The sequence below is a fragment of the Scyliorhinus canicula genome, chromosome 13 (assembly GCF_902713615.1).
Source record: "Scyliorhinus canicula chromosome 13, sScyCan1.1, whole genome shotgun sequence".
Taxonomy (NCBI): domain Eukaryota; kingdom Metazoa; phylum Chordata; class Chondrichthyes; order Carcharhiniformes; family Scyliorhinidae; genus Scyliorhinus; species Scyliorhinus canicula.
This window is the reverse complement of record NC_052158.1, coordinates 20,021,671-20,041,152: the sequence shown is the minus strand read 5'-3', so window position 1 is coordinate 20,041,152 and position 19,482 is coordinate 20,021,671. Positions and strand designations below refer to the sequence as shown.

The 19,482-nt window shown below is 51.0% G+C and overlaps 1 protein-coding gene across 2 annotated transcripts in view; it reads right to left on the bottom strand.

The window, feature by feature from the left end:
• The window catches only part of LOC119975689, a 45,144-nt gene extending 38,018 nt beyond the window's left edge, over positions 1 to 7,126 (bottom strand). Inside the window, exon 1 of one of the 2 annotated variants that reach the window (XM_038815480.1) lies at positions 6,835 to 7,126. In XM_038815480.1, the coding sequence (XP_038671408.1) occupies positions 6,835 to 6,901 (67 nt within the window). In that variant the 5' untranslated portion in view covers positions 6,902 to 7,126. The remainder of the gene's footprint in view (positions 1 to 6,834) is intronic. The other variant, XM_038815479.1, reaches the window with a different exon arrangement.
• Positions 7,127 to 19,482: the final 12,356 nt, after the last annotated feature.

Below are 19,482 nucleotides of genomic sequence, written 5' to 3'. Positions count from 1 at the left end.
ATCCTAGCCCAGGTTCCTGCAGACGCACTATTCTTCTCCCTTGTAGTCCTCCAACATGCCTTTTTCGCTCTATCACTCGATCAATCATGCCAATATCTTTTTGCATTCACTTATAATGGCCAACAGTATACTTGGACACGTTTGCCTCAAGGTTTTATTCACTCTCCCACTCTTTTCTCCCGCTGTCTCCAACACCAAATACAATCCCTCTCCTTCTCCCAAGGCTCCACTCTTGTTCAGTACGTCGACGATCTCTTGATCGCTAACCCTTTCTTGAATTCTGTTCAATTCCCTTTCTTCCAATGTACTGAATGATCTGTTGAGCTGCTTGCAGAAAAATACTTTTCACTGTACCTCGGTACACGTGACAATAAACAAATCCAAATCCCTACTGAGGAGAGATGTCGGGCCGATACTCAACTTTTACTCAATTTTCTGGCCTCCCTTGGTTACATTGTCTCTCCCTCGAAAGTTATGATTGCTCAACCTACTGTTAAGTTCCTAGGTGTTAGGATATCTGCCACCTCTCGTTCCTTAGATCCAGACCGGATCCGCCCTATCTGCGATTTCCCACCCCCAACGACTGCCAAGCAGCTCCGTCAGTGGCTGGGCATGGTCAATTATTGCCGTCAGTGGATCCCGAATATTACTTTGGATTCCCGCCTCCTTACCCCTTACACTAATGAACCCGATACTTTTTCCCTTTCCCCGGAAGCCGCACTGGCCTTTAACCGTCTCAAGACGGCCCTCCTCCAGGCCCCTGCCCTTGGTCGACCCTTATACGATCGCCCTTTTCAGCTCTATTGCACAGTCCTTGCCGACTGCGCCACCGCTGTCCTGACCCAACGCCACGGCGACCGCTGTCGCCCGGTCGCATACTACTCCTCTAAACTCGGTCCGGTAGCCCTTGGCTATCCTATCTGTACCCAAATTCTTGCAGCTATCTACAACAGCCTGCAATCGGCTGCTAATATTACCCTCCAACAAGATATCACTGTCTATAGTTCCCATTCTGTTACAGCTCTTTTGGGACAGCTACAAACCCAACATCTCACGATGGCTCGTCAGAATAAATATGAGATTGCTCTCCTTAATAACCCGAAAGTCCAGTTTGCCCACTGCACCACTATCAACCCTGCTAACTTTTTGACGTATCCTCCCACGGACATGCTCGACCCAACTCATGACTGCCTACAACTGTTGCGAGAGGTCTCCTCGGTCCGAGACGACCTCTCCGACATACCCATCCCGGGTTCAGATTGTTCCTTTTTCACCGATGGTAGTTCTTCCATCGGCGAAAGGGGGGATAGACAATCTGGCTATGCAATCATCGATCAAAACGGTGACGTAGTGGAAGCAGCAGCATTTGAAGTTCCCTTTTCTGCCCAACAAGCAGAATTGTTTGCATTAATTCGAGCATGCATATTGGCGAAGGGAAGGAAGGTTAATATTTATACAGATTCCCGATACGCCTTCGGGGTAGTACATGATTTCGGGCAATTATGGAAAAACAGAGAATTTCTAACCTCTGCTGGTACACCCATCTCACACCAGCAGTTAGTAACCCAGTTATTGCAGGCCCTTATGCTCCCAGACAAGATAGCGGTGATAAAATGCGCAGCCCACACAAAAGGCACGGGACTGGTGGAAACGGGCAACAGGCAAGCGGACGAGAAGGCAAAAGAAATTTCTAAATCTGGCAAAATAATGGTGCCTAGAATGATGAGGCAGACTAAAACCCCCTCGGAAAAGTCCCCCTCTGAAAAACCAATGCCAACCATTGCTGACATAATCCAAATGCAGGAGGACGCTCCTGCAACTGCTGTAAATATGTGGAAGAATTTAGGATGTATATATGATAACGAAAATAAGCTGTGGGTCACCCCAGTAGGACAAACATGTATGCCCGATGCATTGGCAGCCTGGGTGACCGAATGTGTACACTTTGCAACTCACTGTGGAGCTCGTGCCACAGGGGACATATTGTTAAAAAGCTGGTGGCACCCACGACTGCAAGAGATGGCCCAACAAATTAGCAGTCGGTGCCTAATCTGTCAACAGCACAACCCCGGTAAGGCCGTCCCCTGTGATCCTGGCACAACCCCCTTACCTGAGGGTCCATTTGAGACCCTACAAATGGATTACATTGAGTTGGAAAGATGTCAAAGCTATAAATATGTGTTAGTCATTGTGGATACTTTTAGCAAATGGATCGAGGCCTACCCGACTACGGATAACAAGGCCTCGACAGTAGTTAAGTTGTTGATGCGAGAAATTGTTCCGCGATTTGGAATCCCAGCCCGGCTGAGCTCTGACAATGGTCCCCACTTCATAGGTCAAATCAATAAGGAATTCTGTGCTCTGCTAGGAATAAAGCAACAGTTTCATTGTGCCTACAGACCACAAGCCGCTGGAGTGGTGGAAAGGGCTAATCAGACTCTAAAGACTAAACTCGCTAAACTACAAGCAGACACTGGGGCCACTTGGCTCAAACTCCTGCCTTTAGCACTCTTCCAACTACGTGCCACTCCTGCAGGAAAAACTCGCCTAAGCCCAGCGGAAATACTATATGGAAGACCCTTTCGAACGCCCTGGGACAGCAGTGTTCCACGGAATGTTCAATTCCATTACATGACTACCGAGATGGCTAATTATATATTAGCACTAACTAGAATTTTGAAAGGATTACATTCCCGGGTCTGTGCCACCCAGGAAGAGATCCCGTCCATTACCCATGACATCTCTATCAACCCTGGGGATTATGTCCTAATCCGAAATTGGACACGTAAAGGTTTGGAACCTCGATGGGATGGTCCCCTACAGGTTCTACTCACTACCCCCACTGCAGTAAAAGTGGAGGGGCGAAACGCATGGGTACAGATATGCACCATTGTAAGTTAATTAAGTATCCATGATGTTTTAAACTTTTCCTTGAAGTCTTAGGGACACGGACACCAGGATGAAGTTCCTCCTCGTCGCCACAGTACTCGGTACGCTACTCTCCTTTACTGCATCCAGAGGGGGGGAGATATCTACCTGGGGGCCGACGTCTACCTCTGTGCCGAGAAGAGACCTCACGATATGGAACGACGCCAGATCTCCGATGGATCACCACTCCTGGCCGCACCTGCACGACCATCGACGACCAGCAGCCTCGATTCCTGACTATGCAAATGTCTCTGATCTACGATCGCCACGCTTGCCGGTGGAACTACCGGTGCACCAAGAAAATCAGGCTACAAGGTCCTGACCGAAGGACTATTCTCACCCACCCGCCTTCCAGGAGGAAGCGGGCAACGCACCATGTAACTGCAAATTCATTTTTGTTTATGTCTTATGTTTATGCTAAGAAAGTGAATGTCTCCTCTTGTTGGGTATGTACACATGTCCCTACCCATGCCCATGGAGGCGTTCCCTTGGTGCCTGTTCCTTTTTCATTAGAGCAGACGGCTGAATGGGTTATATTCCAGAACAGGACAGTATCTAACCACTTTGCCTTACCAACCAGGTTCTCCCAGTCCTCCTCTGTTAACCACAGGAAAGCAGCCCAGGACTGGCGAAGCGCCGGTTACCAGTTACGTGCTTTTACTGATTGGCGACAGCCACCCTACTCATCAGATCACACACCCCCGTTCTTTCATATTCAGAACCCCCAGACCGGATCAGTCTGCTTACTCCGGGAAGTAAAAACCCCCGGAACCCACGTGTTAGGATCTAGTTCATGTAACTACACTCTTGGTTTTTCCAATTGGAAAGGCTTCGCCCTCATTAATAACATTGCTAACCATACAGGGGGTCCTGACTGGACTCAAATATGGACCTCCTCGATGGCAACTAGCCTCACACCCTATAATGGCACTACTTTATTTGTGGCCGTAAGGCCTACCCCTGGCTCCCCACTAATTGGGCAGGGTCTTGCTACCTGGGTTTCGTTGTTCCGGGCATTACGCACTATCCACAACTCGAACATCATCCCCTCCATCGGGCCCAGAGGTCAATACCACCATGGGAGGTGGTGACTTCCCTCTTCTGGCCCCAGATAGGCGCCATCTGGTCCCTCAAGAAGTACGAGCTCCTCCGCGACATATTGGAACAGGTTGCAAATGACACCGCGGAGGGACTTAGTGAACTCAGTGCAGAGTTAGTAGCCATACGAACGGTAGCCCTACAGAATCGCATGTCCTTGGATTACTTACTGGCCAAGGAAGGGGGCACCTGTGCTGTCATAGGGACCGAATGCTGCACTTACATTCCTGACAGTTCAGAGAATATCACGCAGTTGGTGACCCATATCAGAGATGGAGTGCAGCGCCTGCGACCCACCAGTAATGATGACTGGTGGAACTGGATGTGGTCCAGTTCTTGGGCCACTTACCTGTTCCACGGGCTTATTATCTTCGTTGCCCTCTGTTTGTTGCTCTGTATCATAGCTACCGGTGTGAAATGCCTGTGCAACCGCTTAGGTGCTGTTGCATTACCACAAATGCTTCAGAAATCTGCCCCAGACGAAAAGGAAAAATTGGTTCAACCTGCCCCCGACCTACATGAGGAGATGGCGTCCTGCCAGAACCCAGTAGAGAAGGAATTCCTCCGCCTCGCTCACATTTCCACCTAACGTATCTTGAGTGTTATATGATCATGGAATGATCAGAGGGGGGAATGTGGAAGTGGATTTCATTTATCGTCTTGTTATAACCTTGCTGTCTGTATGTAATATTAAGGGTCTGAAATATATCTGTGATCCTCAAGTAAAAATATGTTAAAGGGTTGAGGGAATGAAATGAGAGCAGAACTCTATCTGTTAATACAGAGACAGCAAAGATGAGTGTGTAAAACCTTGCTGACTGAGACAAGGGACATTGGAATGTGAAAGAGCTGACTCAGGAGCATGAGAGGGAAGGAGATAAGGAAGGTGGACCTGAGGGACAGATAGGATAAGAAAAACCGTTAGCAGCAGCAGTTGCGTCATAGTCACCACCCTACCTTAGGATAATAATTCCATATAAGCACATGTTCTGGATCCTTGCCAAATCATTGGTGTATCTAGGAATTTAAGGGGACCACCTCTAAGCTCTGTTTGTATAAAGAGACAGTCCATATTTTGGGACTTTGGCACTTCTCGAAGGTGGTTCCCCGACTACTTAGAGATTTGTCCCGGCCGTGAATAAACGAATATTCGTTACTGACGTGTTCGAGTGTTTTACTTCTGGACTGACGGATGGCTATGTGAAAGCGCAATTCACACGTGTGTATCCAATATTTCCCTGGACGCAGCCTGCCTCCGCAGCTGGTGTACCAGCATGCGGCTCGCCTTCTGCCCATACTCATATTGCATCCCTCTTGCCCTAAACAGTTGCCCCACCACCTTTCCCATTGTCAGCCTGTCAAACTGCCCTTGCAACCTTTTCCTCTTTGCAAATCCCTCCGCGGTGGGTATCCTCGAATATTCCCTGTCCACCTCCACTATCTCGCTCACTAGACGGTCATGTTCCTCCCTCCTTTCCCCATCCGCACGAGCCTGAAACAAAATAATTTACCCCCAGACCACTGCCTTCAGTGCGTCCCAAAAAATGGGCGCCGACACCTCACCATTCTGATTCAACTCCGCATACTCCTTAATCACCACCCGCACCTTATCACAAAAACCCCCATCCGCCAACAACCCAAAGTCAAACCTCCACCCCGGCCCCTGCTCTCGTCTCGATCTAAACTGAATCACCAGCCAGTGGGGTGCATGGTCTGAGATAACCATCCCCGCACACTCTGCCCCCTCCACCCCAACCAAGTTCTCCCGACTCACTGCAAAATAATCAATCCTCAAATACACCTTATAGACGTGTGAAAAGAAGGAATACTCCCTTCCTCCTGGGTTCTGAAAACGCCATGGATCCACCATACCCATCCTCTCCATAAACCCCCCCCCCCCCCCATCTCCCTTGCCATTCGTACCCTACCCACCGATCTGGGACTCGACCTATCCACCCTCGGCTCCAGGACACAGTTAAAATATCCTCCCATGATCAACTGGTGTGTGGCCAAATCCGGGATTACTGCCAGCAACCCCCTCATAAAACCCACATCATCCCAATTTGGGGCATGCACATTTACCAACACCACCGGTGCCCCTCCCAATACCCCACTCACAGTCACATATCTCCCACCCAGATCCCCCACCTCCGTCGCACTCACAACTCCCATTTTTTTTTCACTCCCCTCAATTTCGAATCAACCTCGAGTGAAAAACCTGCCCGCCCTTCCTGAACCTATCCTGGTCCTTCACACGGAGGAGCATCTCCTGCAGAAAGACCGCCCCCGCTTTCAAGCTCCTGAGGTGCGCGAACACCCGCGGCCTTTTAACCGGCCCATTCAGACCCCGGACGTTCCACGTCACCAGCCTTACCCGAGGCTTACGTCTCCAATCCCCTCTACCGTCCGTCATCTTCCCCACTTAACTCCCGCCCCCTTAATTCCACCATGTACCTCGCCCCTCCCAGATGGCGCCCCCTTCTCCTCCTTTTGGAGGGTGAACTGGATGCAGGGCAGGGATTCTCCTCGGGATCCTCAGATAGCAGGAAGGGAAACCCGTCATCCTAAAAATCCTGGCCCTCATTATTGGCAGAGGTGAGGGAATGAAATCGCCCAGATTCTCTGCAGACAACATCTCCCAACCCAGAACCTGTCAGCGATACCGGGGGTCAGTTCCTCTGACCTTCCTGGGCATTGGGGGGGGGGGGGGGGGGGGGGGTGTGACCAACTCCCAGCAGCGGCTCACATTCCCCTTTCCCAGATTGGGCGGGAATTCACTCTCTCCCTCTTCCCCACTCAGTTGCTCACCTTTTCCATGGGCCGGCTGGAGCAGGAAGAAGCCGAGCAGCAACAGGAGCGGCAATCGGTGATCCATCCGCAAATCTACCGTTCACCCAGCATCCAGAAATCAATCTGGAGCCGCTGCCTCACTCTTCACATCCGCATTCACCCACTCACTCACTCCCGCCGCGATTGCACAACAACTAGGAAACGCACAACATCTGAAGCAGGAAATTGAGTCACAACAAACTGTGATCAGGGAGCTCAGTCAGCCTGAACCACCTGTAAACAGGGGGAGGAGCTCAGTCAGCCTAAACACCTGTAAACAGGGGGAGGATCTCAGTCAGCCTGAACCACCTGTAAACAGGGGGAGGAGCTCAGTCAGCCTGAACCACCTGTAAACAGGGGGAGGAGCTCAGTCAGCCTAAACACCTGTAAACAGGGGGAGGAGCTCAGTCAGCCTAAACACCTGTAAACAGGGGGAGGAGCTCAGTCAGCCTGAACCACCTGTAAACAGGGGGAGGAGCTCAGTCAGCCTAAACCACCTGTAAACAGGGGGAGGAGCTCAGTCAGTCTGACCACCTGTAAACAGGGGGAGGAGCTCAGTCAGCCTAAACACCTGTAAACAGGGGGAGGAGCTCAGTCAGCCTGAACCACCTGTAAACAGGGGGAGGAGCTCAGTCAGTCTGACCACCTGTAAACAGGGGGAGGAGCTCAGTCAGCCTGAACCACCTGTAAACAGGGGGAGGAGCCTGTCTTCACCTGGAAACAGGGGGAGGAGCCTGACCTCACCTGGAAACAGGCAGAGGAGTCTGAACTCACCTATAAATGGGGAAGGAGCCTAACCGCACCTGTAAACAGGGGGGAGCTCAGTGTCTGACCTCACCCCTAAACACATGGGAGGAACTTAGGGCGTGATTCTCCGCACTCACGACGGGGCGGAGAATAGCGGGCGGCGCAAATTTTTACGGCGACGCTGGTCCAACGCCCTCCCGCTATTCCCCCCCCCCCCCCCCCACCGCCCGCCCCCCGACACGAATCGCTGCTCGCCATTTGTTTACGGCGAGCAGTGATTCTCCCCTGGCCGATGGGTCGATTTCCAAGGCCTTTACGTCCGTTTTCACGATTTTTAATACACCTGCTATACCAATTCGTGAAAACGGCCGCAAAGTGCCGTTCTGCACAACCATGCCTCCGATTGGCACGGCCGCACCACGGCCGTGCCAAGGGTGGCATGGGACCGCGATCGGTGGGCACCGATCGCGGGCAGCGGGTCCGATTCCCGCGCACTCTTTCTCCCTCCGCCGCCCCGCAGGATAAGTCCGCGGGACGGCTGAGGGGAATTACGGACCGCGCATGCGCAGGTCTGACGCATATGCGTGGATGACGTCATCCGCGCATGCGCAGGTTAGAGTCGTCCAATCCGCGCATGCGCGGCTGACATCATCATTTGCGTCAGCCGTCGCTAACTTTGGCGCGCGGGCTTAGCAAAATTCGTTAAGCCCGCGATGCCGGAGTTCACGGGGCCGCGATGCTAGCCCCGACCGGGGAGCAGATTCGGGTCCCGAGAGGGGGCGCGGAGGCTGCCGTGAAACACGGCCAGTTTCGTGGCAGCCTTCACGACTCTCCGCCTTTGCGGAGAATCGCGCCCTCAGTGTCTGACTTCACCTGACAATGAGGGGAAGCTAAGTCAGCCTAACCTCACCTGTAAACAGGGGGAGGAGCTCAGTGTCTGACCTCACCTGTAAACACAGGGGAGGAACCTAGTGTGTCTGACTTCACCTGACAATGAGGGGAAGCTAAGTCAGCCTAACCTCACCTGTAAACAGGTGGATGAGCCTAATATCACCTGCAAATGGGAAGTAGCCTGTCCAAACCTGGAACCAGGAGGGAGGAGTTTACCCCACCTGTAAACGGGGGTCAGGGATCAGTCAGCCTAACCTTACCTATAAACTCGGGGAGGAGCCTAACCTCGCCTGAAAACAGGGAGGGACCCGAGAATCTGACCTTATGTGTAAACAGGCGGTGGAGGGCTGTCTGTCTGACGGCATCTGCAAATGGGGGAGTTGCCTGACCTCATCTATGTACAGGATAGGGCTGTGGATCTGACCTCACCTGGAAACAGGAGAGAGGAGTTGACCTCGCCTGTAAACCAAGGGAGGAACTCACAGCCAGTCTGACCTCACCTGTAAACATTGGGAGGAGGTCAGTCAGTCTGACCTCATGTGTAAACAGGGGGTGGAGCTCAGTCATCTGATCTCACCTGTACAGTCTGTTCACATAGTCTGTATACAGGTGCTGGACCAACTCAGCCTCTGCTTCCTTGTGCACTGGTGGCAAGCATTTGCAGTTTAACCATGAATTCGTTCTGAGGCTTGAGGAGCAGCTTTAAGCTAATTTGCATCCTCGTGCAAAACCAGCATCACGCCCATACCCGCTATTTATATAGCTGGTCTGATTCTGTTGCAGGAAACAAACTTGCAACTCATCGAATGTGAAAGAGTCTGTCAGATCCATCCTGGACAGTTGCTGCAGCCTACAGGGGTGACAGTGTCTGCTGATGGGATATTAATTCTGAAAGTGTCCACCGATGAATTGTTGCATTGGTGTGAAGAGGAGGGTTTTCAAAGTGAGAGCTAGGCAAGGGTGCGCTCACTGCAGAGGCCTCGCTCTCACAGTCGAATGGTGATGCACTATCAATTGACCACAGAAGCGAAGTTGTAGTCCGAACTGAAGGCTTTAATAGGTCCCAGGTCCCAGGTTCGATCCCAGCTCTGGGTCACTGTCCGTGTGGAGTTTGCACATTCTCCCCGTGTTTGCGTGGGTTTCGCCCCCACAACCCAAAAATGTGCAGGGTAGGTGGATTGGCCACGCTAAATTGCCCCTTAATTGGAAAAATGATTGGGTACACTAAATTTATAAAACAAAAAATAATTTTTAAAAGAGGTGGGTTTAATGGAGCATCTGAAAGCAGGAAAGAGCAACAGAGAGAATTTCTGTGCGCTAATTTTCAGATTGCAGTGTGATCAAATTACCACGCAGTTTAAATGTAACAGTACTCTCTGGTGTTCACTTCTCTTGTGTGAAACTGCAGTGACTATAGTCACCTTCCCTTTCAAAGGGGCAGGCTGCCTTTAAAAATAGATAGACTCTAAAATCTGGCACAGGATCACAATGCACAATTATCCTTCATCCTTTCAAATTGATACAGGCAGATCAAACACTTCCCCTCCCTCCTCAGTCCTCCTGATATTAAGGGGTAAAGTTCCCACTCCTTTCCTGCAGATCCACCACAGTCAAAGACTCAGAGGAGGAGGAAGATTATAGAAAGGAGGGGAAACGGATTTAAATATGTCCGTGCTCACTTCCGGTGGTGGCCATGGAGTCGCACATTTGGTGGCTCCCGCTCGAGGTGGCTTTTTTCGGACCTTCCCCACCCGAATGATGTGGTGTTTGAGGGCAAAAGGTGTATGAACGCTCCGGAATGTAATACTCCTCTGGTGGGGCTGGTGTATGGCTCTTCGGACGAGGGGTGCCACAAGGGATGGGGGTGGGGGTTGGGGGGGGGTGCAGTAGAATCATCGGGAGAGTGGGGACTTGTAGTACACATTATCACCCTTGTGCACAACCATTATGGCGTCCCTGTCACTTTCTTCCACAATGGGGACTGCCCTCCGAGCCCTTGGCCCATCTCTCCAGGCATCCCCTCATCCACATGGCACCCACCCACCGTCCGGCTGTGGACATGTCCCCGGAGCTGTGTCCCATCCCCTGGGTGTTCAGATGTTGGCTGCTGCATGTCTGGTGTTGTCTCCAGGCACAGGCACAGTGTCCAGGCGTCAAGGTGTGATTGGGATGCTAGGCAATGACTGCCACATGCTAGATGGCCCATTTGCCCACAGGAGTCCATTTCGGATGTATGAAGTGCTCACTTCACCACGATGGCCAAATCGCCATTAGCAATAGCCTTCAGCCGCACGGCCAGAGGCCTCGGCAGTTGGTAGGGGTTATAGGTGATCGTTGGGGCAGATCGGCAGGGTTGCCCCCTGGAATGGGTAAACACGATCCAGGGTTTGGCATGGTGGTGCCACAAGTTGTTTCCCCCTGGTGGCCACCCCCAGTGCTTCCTATAGAAGGTCCCCCACCCCCGTCGAGCACTGTGTTGGCAAGTCCCACACCCCCAGTGACTTCCTCGGCTCCCCACAGAAGCCCTGTCTCCAGGTTCCAGTTTTTCAAAAGGGGTATTAATTGGCGCCAGCGTGACCACCTGCTGGGGAGGCTGCTGAATGTCGGGGGGTGCCATTGGATATGGAGTTGCTCCCGTTAATTGTAGGGAAATAGAGCCTAAGTGGTGATAATTGGTTTCTCGCCACGCAACTGCGAAGTCCCGATTTTGAGCGGGCCGGTTGCATCGCAAACTATTTGGTGCCTGGCCCGGTTCACGTTTTTGGCCTCTCCCGCTATTCACCGGCCTCATTTAGCTTGAGCGAGAGAGTAACAAGGCCAGAGAATCGCGCCTTTTGTGTCATTTCGGACAGGAAAACCTGTGCAAATAGCGCCGGCCTCCAGCGGGGTTACCATGGCAATTCTCCCTTATCGCGGGGGGGCGGGGCCGGGGGGGGGGGGGGGGGGGGGCGGGGGGGTCCAGGGGGTGGGGGCCGGGAGGGGGCCGGGGCTGGGGGGGGGCCAGGGGGGGCAGGGGCTGGGGGGGCCGGGGCCGGGGGGGCCGGGGCGGGGGGGGTGCCGGGGGGGCGAGGGCGGGGGGTCGGGGGCGGGGGGCCGGGGGGGCCGGAGGGGGGGAGGCGGGGGGGGGGCGGACAGGGGGGGCGGGGTGGGGGGCCGGAGTGATCACCGGCGAGCCTGGATCCATCCGCCATGTTTGTGCGGGTGGGCCTGAGGGAGGGCGGCCACCGCGCATGCGCTGGTTGGCACCGGCCCAACTGCGCATGCGCGGGACCCGAGTCTTTTACGCGGCGCCGGGTCTCTGACGCCGGTCACGCACTCCTTCATGGCGTCCCCTAGCACATGGCGCCCCGGGCGACTGCCCGAGTTGCCGGTACCACCAACTCACCAAGGATCGTCGGCATCGAGGCCCTCTCAAAGGGTCTCCCTCAAGCCCTGCCCCATCTAGCTGACATCAAGACCCCCTGCCCCGTTCATTGGTACAAGCGACCCCTCCCACCCCAGATGAGTGACACCCTGTTATGGAGACGCCAAATGCCCCTGTTGCCAATCGGCACCAATAATGTTGCCAATTAATAATGATGCTCTTTAGAGTCGCCAGGTATCAAATGATATGACCACAAGGCTTTACCGGATATCGATCAAAGGACCACACAACCAGTCAGTCAGTTCAAGTTCAAAGATGGTTTATTTACACACAAGGATTACTTCGACATGCAACACAAAACACTAGGTTAAACTACACCTAACAACTACAATAACCTCTACTTAACTTCAGGGAACCGGCTCTATGCAGATGGACAAGGCCTTTGTCCGGATCTTGCATGGCTGGGTGGAAGAAGTGGCTCTGTTTCTGCTGGGCTCATCTGTCTGGTAGCGATCGTTGGTTTTGAACTTGTCTGTCTGGTCGTTATGCTGCACTTCGGTTGGCATCGGCCAGATCCAAGAGAGACAGAAATCATGGCTGCATTGTCTTTTTAACTGGCTTGAGTTCTCCCCGCCCCTTTTGCGAGCAGTTTCTGGGTCACTGTCAATCAATTCCTCAGGGCTGCACCCTCTGGTTGGTCACATCCAATCAGGGGCTGCCACATCACTTTTGGGGTAGACATCAGTGGCCAATCCTAGGAGGGCTCCGAGCAGGACCTCGGTGCCGCCTAGTCTGGAAGATGATGCGATGGACCTGATGGTCCCATTGTTATTTTAATCACCTTGAATGGCCCACTTGCAGGTGTGAATTCCTGCATACGTCTGGGCTGCTGTTTGCAAAGATACAAGCTGCAGCTTGTCTGTGTCCAAAACATGGCCATAATTCCCATCATTCTTTGCAGGTGGCCACCTCAGATGGCTACATCCCCCTCATTCATGGCCCATCCACAATTCACCCTTCATGGTCATGCCCCCTTTCAGGCCCACCCTGGTGTGTGGCAACCTGGGTCCCAGGGGTATATCCGCAACCACCTGGGGGCTCCAATGGCCTCCAAGGCTCCCCCCCCCCCCTCCAGCGTGGTTATCACATCTAATCCAGAGATGGAGACGAGCAGTGTATCCCGCCAGTCGCAGCTATGCCGGTGTGTGCCAGGGCGCAATCCCGGGAGCTGGCACAGTTTGGTTTTAACCTGACAAAGCATGCTAATCTGTCACGGCATCGAGGTCCCAGGTTCGGTCCTGGCTGTGGTTCACTGTCCGTGTGGAATTTGCACATTCTCCCCGTGTTTGCCTGCGTTTCACCCTCACAGCCCAAAGATGTGCAGGGTAGCACGGGGGCAGCACGGTAGCATGGTGGTTAGCATAAATGCTTCACAGCTCCAGGGTCCCAGGTTCGATTCCTGACTGGGTCACTGTCTGTGCGGAGTCTGCACGTCCTCCCCGTGTGTGCGTGGGTTTCCTCCGGGTGCTCCGGTTTCCTCCCATAGTCCAAAGATGTGCGGGTTAGGTGGATTGGCCATGATAAATTGCCCGTAGTGTCCTAAAAAAAGTAAGGTTAAGGGGGGGGGGTTGTTGGGTTACGGGTATAGGGTGGATACGTGGGTTTGAGTAGGGTGATCATGGCTTGGCACAACATCGAGGGCCGAAGGGCCTGTTCTGTGCTGTACTGTTCTATGTTCTGGCAAAAAGAGTAAATAGGGTGGTCAATAGGACTTTAAACTAGAGATTGGGGGGGAAGGGAAAGTCAGGGAACCAAGAGGTGAAGGAATCAGTGGGAAGCGTAGCTGCTTAGGATTACAAAAAATCACGAAAAGACAGAGCTCAGGAGAGGTTACGATAGTCCCCATCTCACAAAATATGACACAGTGTATGGAAAGGCTCAGTAAACCAAGGTCCACCACACTAAGAAAACAAAAAGGGACAGTCAATAGGGAATTAAAGGTGCTATATTTAACTGCCCGCAGTGTACGGAACAAGGTAGATGAGCTTGTGGCCCAGATTGTGACTGGCAGGTATGATGTGGTAGGCATCACAGAGACGTGGTTGCAGGGGGTTCAGGACTGGCAGTTAAACATCCAGGGATTTACAACCTATCGAAAAGACAGAGAGGTGGGTAGAGGGGGCGGGCTTGCCTTGTTAATTAGAAATGAAATTAAATCAATAGCACTAAACGACATAGGGTCAGACGATGTGGAGTCTGTGTGGGTAGAGTTGAGGAACCACAAAGGCAAAAAAACCATAATGGGAGTTATGTACAGGCCTCCTGACAGTGGTCAGGACCAGGGGCACAAAATGCACCACGAAATAGAAAGGGCATGTCAGAAAGGCAAGGTCACAGTGATCATGGGGGACTTCAATATGCAGGTGGACTGGGTAAATAATGTTGCCAGTGGACCCAAAGAAAGGGAATTCATTGAATGTTTACAGGATGGCTTTTTGGAACAGCTTGTGATGGAGCCCACGAGGGAACAGGCTATTCTGGACTTAGTGTTATGTAATGAGCCAGAATTGATAAAAGATCTTAAAGTAAGGGAACACTTAGGAAGCAGTGATCATAATATGGTAGAATTCAGTCTGCAATTTGAAAGAAAGAAGGTAGAATCAGATGTAAAGGTTTTACAGTTAAATAAAGGTAATTACAGGCGCATGAGGGAGGAACTGACGAAAATCGACTGGAAGCAGAGTCTAGTGGGAAAGACAGTAGAACAGCAATGGCAGGAGTTTCTGGGAGTAATTGAGGACACAGTGCAGAGGTTCATCCCAAAGAAAAGAAAGGTTATCAGAGGGAGGATTAGGCAGCCATGGCTGACAAAGGAAGTCAGGGAATGCATCAAGGCAAAAGAGAGAGCCTATAATGTGGCAAAGAGTAGTGGGAAGTCAGAAGATTGGGAAGGCTACAAAAACAAACAGAGGATAACAAAGAGAGAAATAAGGAAGGAGAGGATCAAATATGAAGGTAGGCTAGCCAGTAACATTAGGAATGATAGTAAAAGTTTCTTTAAATACATTAAAAACAAACGGGAGGCAAAAGTAGACATTGGGCCGCTCCAAAATGACGCTGGTAATCTAGTGATGGGAGACAAGGAAATAGCTGAGGAACTTAATAAGTACTTTGCGTCAGTCTTCACAGTAGAAGACATGAGTAATATCCCAACAATTCAGGAAAGTCAGGGGGCAGAGTTGAATATGGTTGCCATCACAAAGGAGAAGGTGCTAGAGAAACTAAAAGGTCTGAAAATTGATAAATCTCCGGGCCCAGATGGGCTACATCCTAGAGTTCTAAAGGAGATAGCTGAAGAAATAGTGGAGGCATTAGTTATGATCTTTCAAAAGTCACTGGAATCAGGGAAAGTCCCAGAGGATTGGAAAATCGCTGTTGTAACCCCCCTGTTCAAGAAGGGAACAAGAAAAAAGATGGAAAATTATAGGCCAATTAGCCTAACCTCGGTTGTTGGCAAAATTCTAGAATCCATCGTTAAGGATGAGATTTCTAAATTCTTGGAAGTGCAGGGTCGGATTAGGACAAGTCAGCATGGATTTAGTAAGGGGAGGTCGTGCCTGACAAACCTGTTAGAGTTCTTTGAAGAGATAACAAATAGGTTAGACCAAGGAGAGCCAATGTATGTTATCTATCTTGACTTCCAAAAGGCCTTTGACAAGGTGCCTCACGGGAGACTGCTGAGTAAAATAAGGGCCCATGGTATTCGAGGCAAGGTACTAACATGGATTGATGATTGGCTGTCAGACAGAAGGCAGAGAGTTGGGATAAAAGGTTCTTTTTCGGAATGGCAACCAGTGACAAGTGGTGTCCCGCAGGGTTCAGTGTTGGGGCCACAGCTGTTCTCTTTATATATTAACGATCTAGATGACGGGACTGGGGGCATTCTGGCCAAGTTTGCCGATGATACAAAGATAGGTGGAGGGGCAGGTAGTATTGAGGAGGTGGGGAGGCTGCAGAAAGATTTAGACAGTTTAGGAGAATGGTCCAAGAAGTGGCTGATGAAATTCAACGTGGGCAAGTGCGAGGTCTTGCACTTTGGAAAAAAGAATAGAGGCATGGACTATTTTCTAAACGGAGACAAAATTCATAATGCTAAAGTGCAAAGGGACTTGGGAGTCCTAGTCCAGGATTCTCTAAAGGTAAACTTGCAGGTTGAGTCCGTAATTAAGAAAGCAAATGTAATGTTGTCATTTATCTCAAGAGGCTTGGAATATAAAAGCAGGGATGTACTTCTGAGGCTTTATAAAGCACTAGTTAGGCCCCATTTAGAATACTGAGCAATTTTGGGCCCCATACCTCAGGAAGGACATACTGGCACTGGAGCGGGTCCAGCGGAGATTCACACGGATGATCCCAGGAATGGTAGGCCTAACATACGATGAACGTCTGAGGATCGTGGGATTATATTAATTGGAGTTTAGGAGGTTGAGGGGAGATCTAATAGAAACGTACAAGATAATGAATGGCTTGGATAGGATGGACGTAGGGAAGTTGTTTCCATTAGCAGGGGAGACTAGGACGCGGGGGCACAGCCTTAGAATAAAAGGGAGTCACTTTAGAACAGAGATGAGGAGAAATTTCTTCAGCCAGAGAGTGGTAGGTCTGTGGAATTCATTGCCACAGAGGGCGGTGGAGGCCGGGACATTGAGTGTCTTTAAGACAGAAATTGATAAATTCTTGATTTCTCGAGGAATTAAGGGCTATGGGGAGAGAGCGGGTAAATGGAGTTGAAATCAACCATGATTGAATGGTGGAGTGGACTCGATGGGCCGAATGGCCTTACTTCCACTCCTATGTCTTATGGTCTTATGGTCTTATGTTCTATGTAGGTGGATTGGCCACGCTAAATTGCCCCTTAATTGGAAAAAAATGAATTGGGTATTTCTAAATTTATTTTTTAAAAACATGCTAATCTGGTTCACGCCCAATGAGGTCAGGTGTCATGTCCAGGATAATCGTGTTCTATTTGGTGCCTGGCGCGAACCCCATTTGGGGGCTCTCCCACCATTCTCCAGGAATAGCGGGATGTGCACCAGACGCAACGCGGTCAGAGAATTGCCCCCACTTTGTCTCTGCAGTAACCTTGTGTTTTGTAAAAATATACTTTATTCGTAAAATATCTGAAAGAACATTCCAAACATTTCAAAATGGCCGTCACACAAACTGCAGTCATGTTCAAGTTCTCTACATATATCATATTGCACTCTTGAGGTGCTTCAATACAGTCAAAGAAATATTACAAACTTTTCAAAATGATCATTACAAATGGTGCAAAGGTTTGTAAGTTTTCTCCATAGATCAAGTTGCATTCTGAGGTGCTTCAATACAATTGCAATACATGTAACATTCACTTTCACTCTGCACATTCAATGTGAGTCATAGAGCCTGAGGACATTCTATACAATTCCACTCCCCTCGATTCACTATGGCTGAAAGGTGTTTGACAGCGACCTTCCCCCATTGGGCCACTGCAGTGGCTGCCCCCCAAGCTTTAGCGCATCCCTCACTTGAAGACCAATAGGTATTGGGAAGACTAAATAGCATCTTTCACTGAGTTGATGATCCTCCAGCAACAGTTGATGTTTGTCTCAGTGTGCATCCCTGGGAACAGCCCGTCGAGCGCACAGTCTTGTGTCTCGGAGCTGCTCAGGTTGAAACTTGGCAAAAACTACCTTGTCGCTCTCCTGACTTTCTTTGTCAAGGCACATTCCACAAGGAGGTGGACAAAGGTCCCTCCCCATCACAGTCACCTCGAGGGCAGCGCGTACATGGGGGGAGACTCCAGGCATGCAGAAAGGATCTGACGGGAAGGGCCTTTCTCACCACCAGTCAAGCTGAGTCTTGATGCTTGTTTGAAAGTTCTGGTGATGAGGTATTCTGTCAAATGACCTTAACAGTCTGCTCAGGGAACCATCTGACAGGATCGAGCATCTCCATTTCCTGAAGGGTCTCCAGGGCGTTGCATGCAGACCACTATCTGATGGACTTGTGGTCAAAGATGTTTCTGTGCATACATTTTTCCATGAGGGACAAGTGAGACAGCACAGTCCAACTACCTGGAACGTTCAGGGGCAGCGTGGCCAGATACATCCTTCACAACCTGGGGACAGGTAGAACCTCAGTAAGTAGGAGCACTTGCAACAGGATTCTCCATTGGCGGGATCCTCCGCTTCGCCAGCAGCTCATCCATGTCCGTGGATTTCCCTCCGGTGTGGGGGTGCCCACAATGGGAAACTCCATTGGCCGGCTGCAGGAATGGAGGATCCCGCTGCCGGAGGGGACACTCTGAACCAGAAAACGGGTGCGGCGGGACGGAGAATCCCGCCCTTAGTGTTTGAGGATCTAGGCACAGCTTGATGCAACCACACACAAAGGTGGCCATCAGGATTAGGGGCGATGTTGGGCATGCTCTTTCCCCCTTTATCTGAGGTTTGTCAATTGCGTCCTTTTGAATATGGTCCATTTTTGACCCCCTGATGAAGTAGAAAATGGACTTGGGTAATCGCCATACCACAGGAGTAAGGATTGGGTCAGACCTGCGCCATGCACATCAACACCAAGAGTGCCTCACACCTGATGCCCAGGGACTTGCCTGCAATGGAGAGGGAGTGTCGCTCCCACATACCCAGTTTTGTTTCATTATTCCTATTCACTCTTTCCAGTTCCTGACACATGCCCTGATTCCCTCCGAACCACATCCCCAGCACTTTCACATTGTCTGACCTGACGGTATAAGGGACAAGGGATCGGTCAGGCTAGATCCCAAAGAACATGGCTTTGCTCTTGCCATCCAAAACCAGTTTGAACTGGTCACAGGTCAGTCTGCACACCGACAGTGGATCCAAGCAGACGGTGGCGATGCCATCCATGGCTTTATCCTGAGTGTCTCAACTGCCACGGATCATCGCCCCTCATGCCCGAATCCTTCCTGATTGACTCAGCAAAGGGTTCTATACAAGGAAACAGGACGGGAGACAGAGGATTCCCCTGCCTGGCTCCAGGCAAAGCATTTTTAAACAAATTTAGAGTACCAAATTATTTTTTTTCCAATTGAGGCACAATTCGGCATGGGCAATCTACCTACCCTGCACATCTTTGGGTTTGTGAGGATGAGACCCACGCAGACATGGAGAATGTCAGGTGATCCAGGGCTGGCGAATTGCAAAGCTATCCGATTCCCACCCACTGATTGGAACTACACTACTGTGTCTCTGCACCGACCATTTCCTTACGGCAAAGAATTCCATAGATTTCATAGAATTTACAGTGCAGAAGGAGGCCATTCAGCCCATCGAGTCTGCACCAGCACTTAGAAAGAGCACGCTACCCAAGCCCATACCTCCACCCTATCCCCATAACCAAGTAACCCCACCCAACACTAAGGGCAATTTGGACCCTAAGGGCAATTTATCATGGCCAATCCACCTAACCTGCACATCTTTGGACTGTGGGAGGAAACCGGAGCACCCGGAGGAAACCCACGCACACACGGGGAGAACGTGCAGACTCCGTACAGACAGTGACCCAAGCCAGGAATCGAACTTGGGACCCTGGAGCTGTGAACC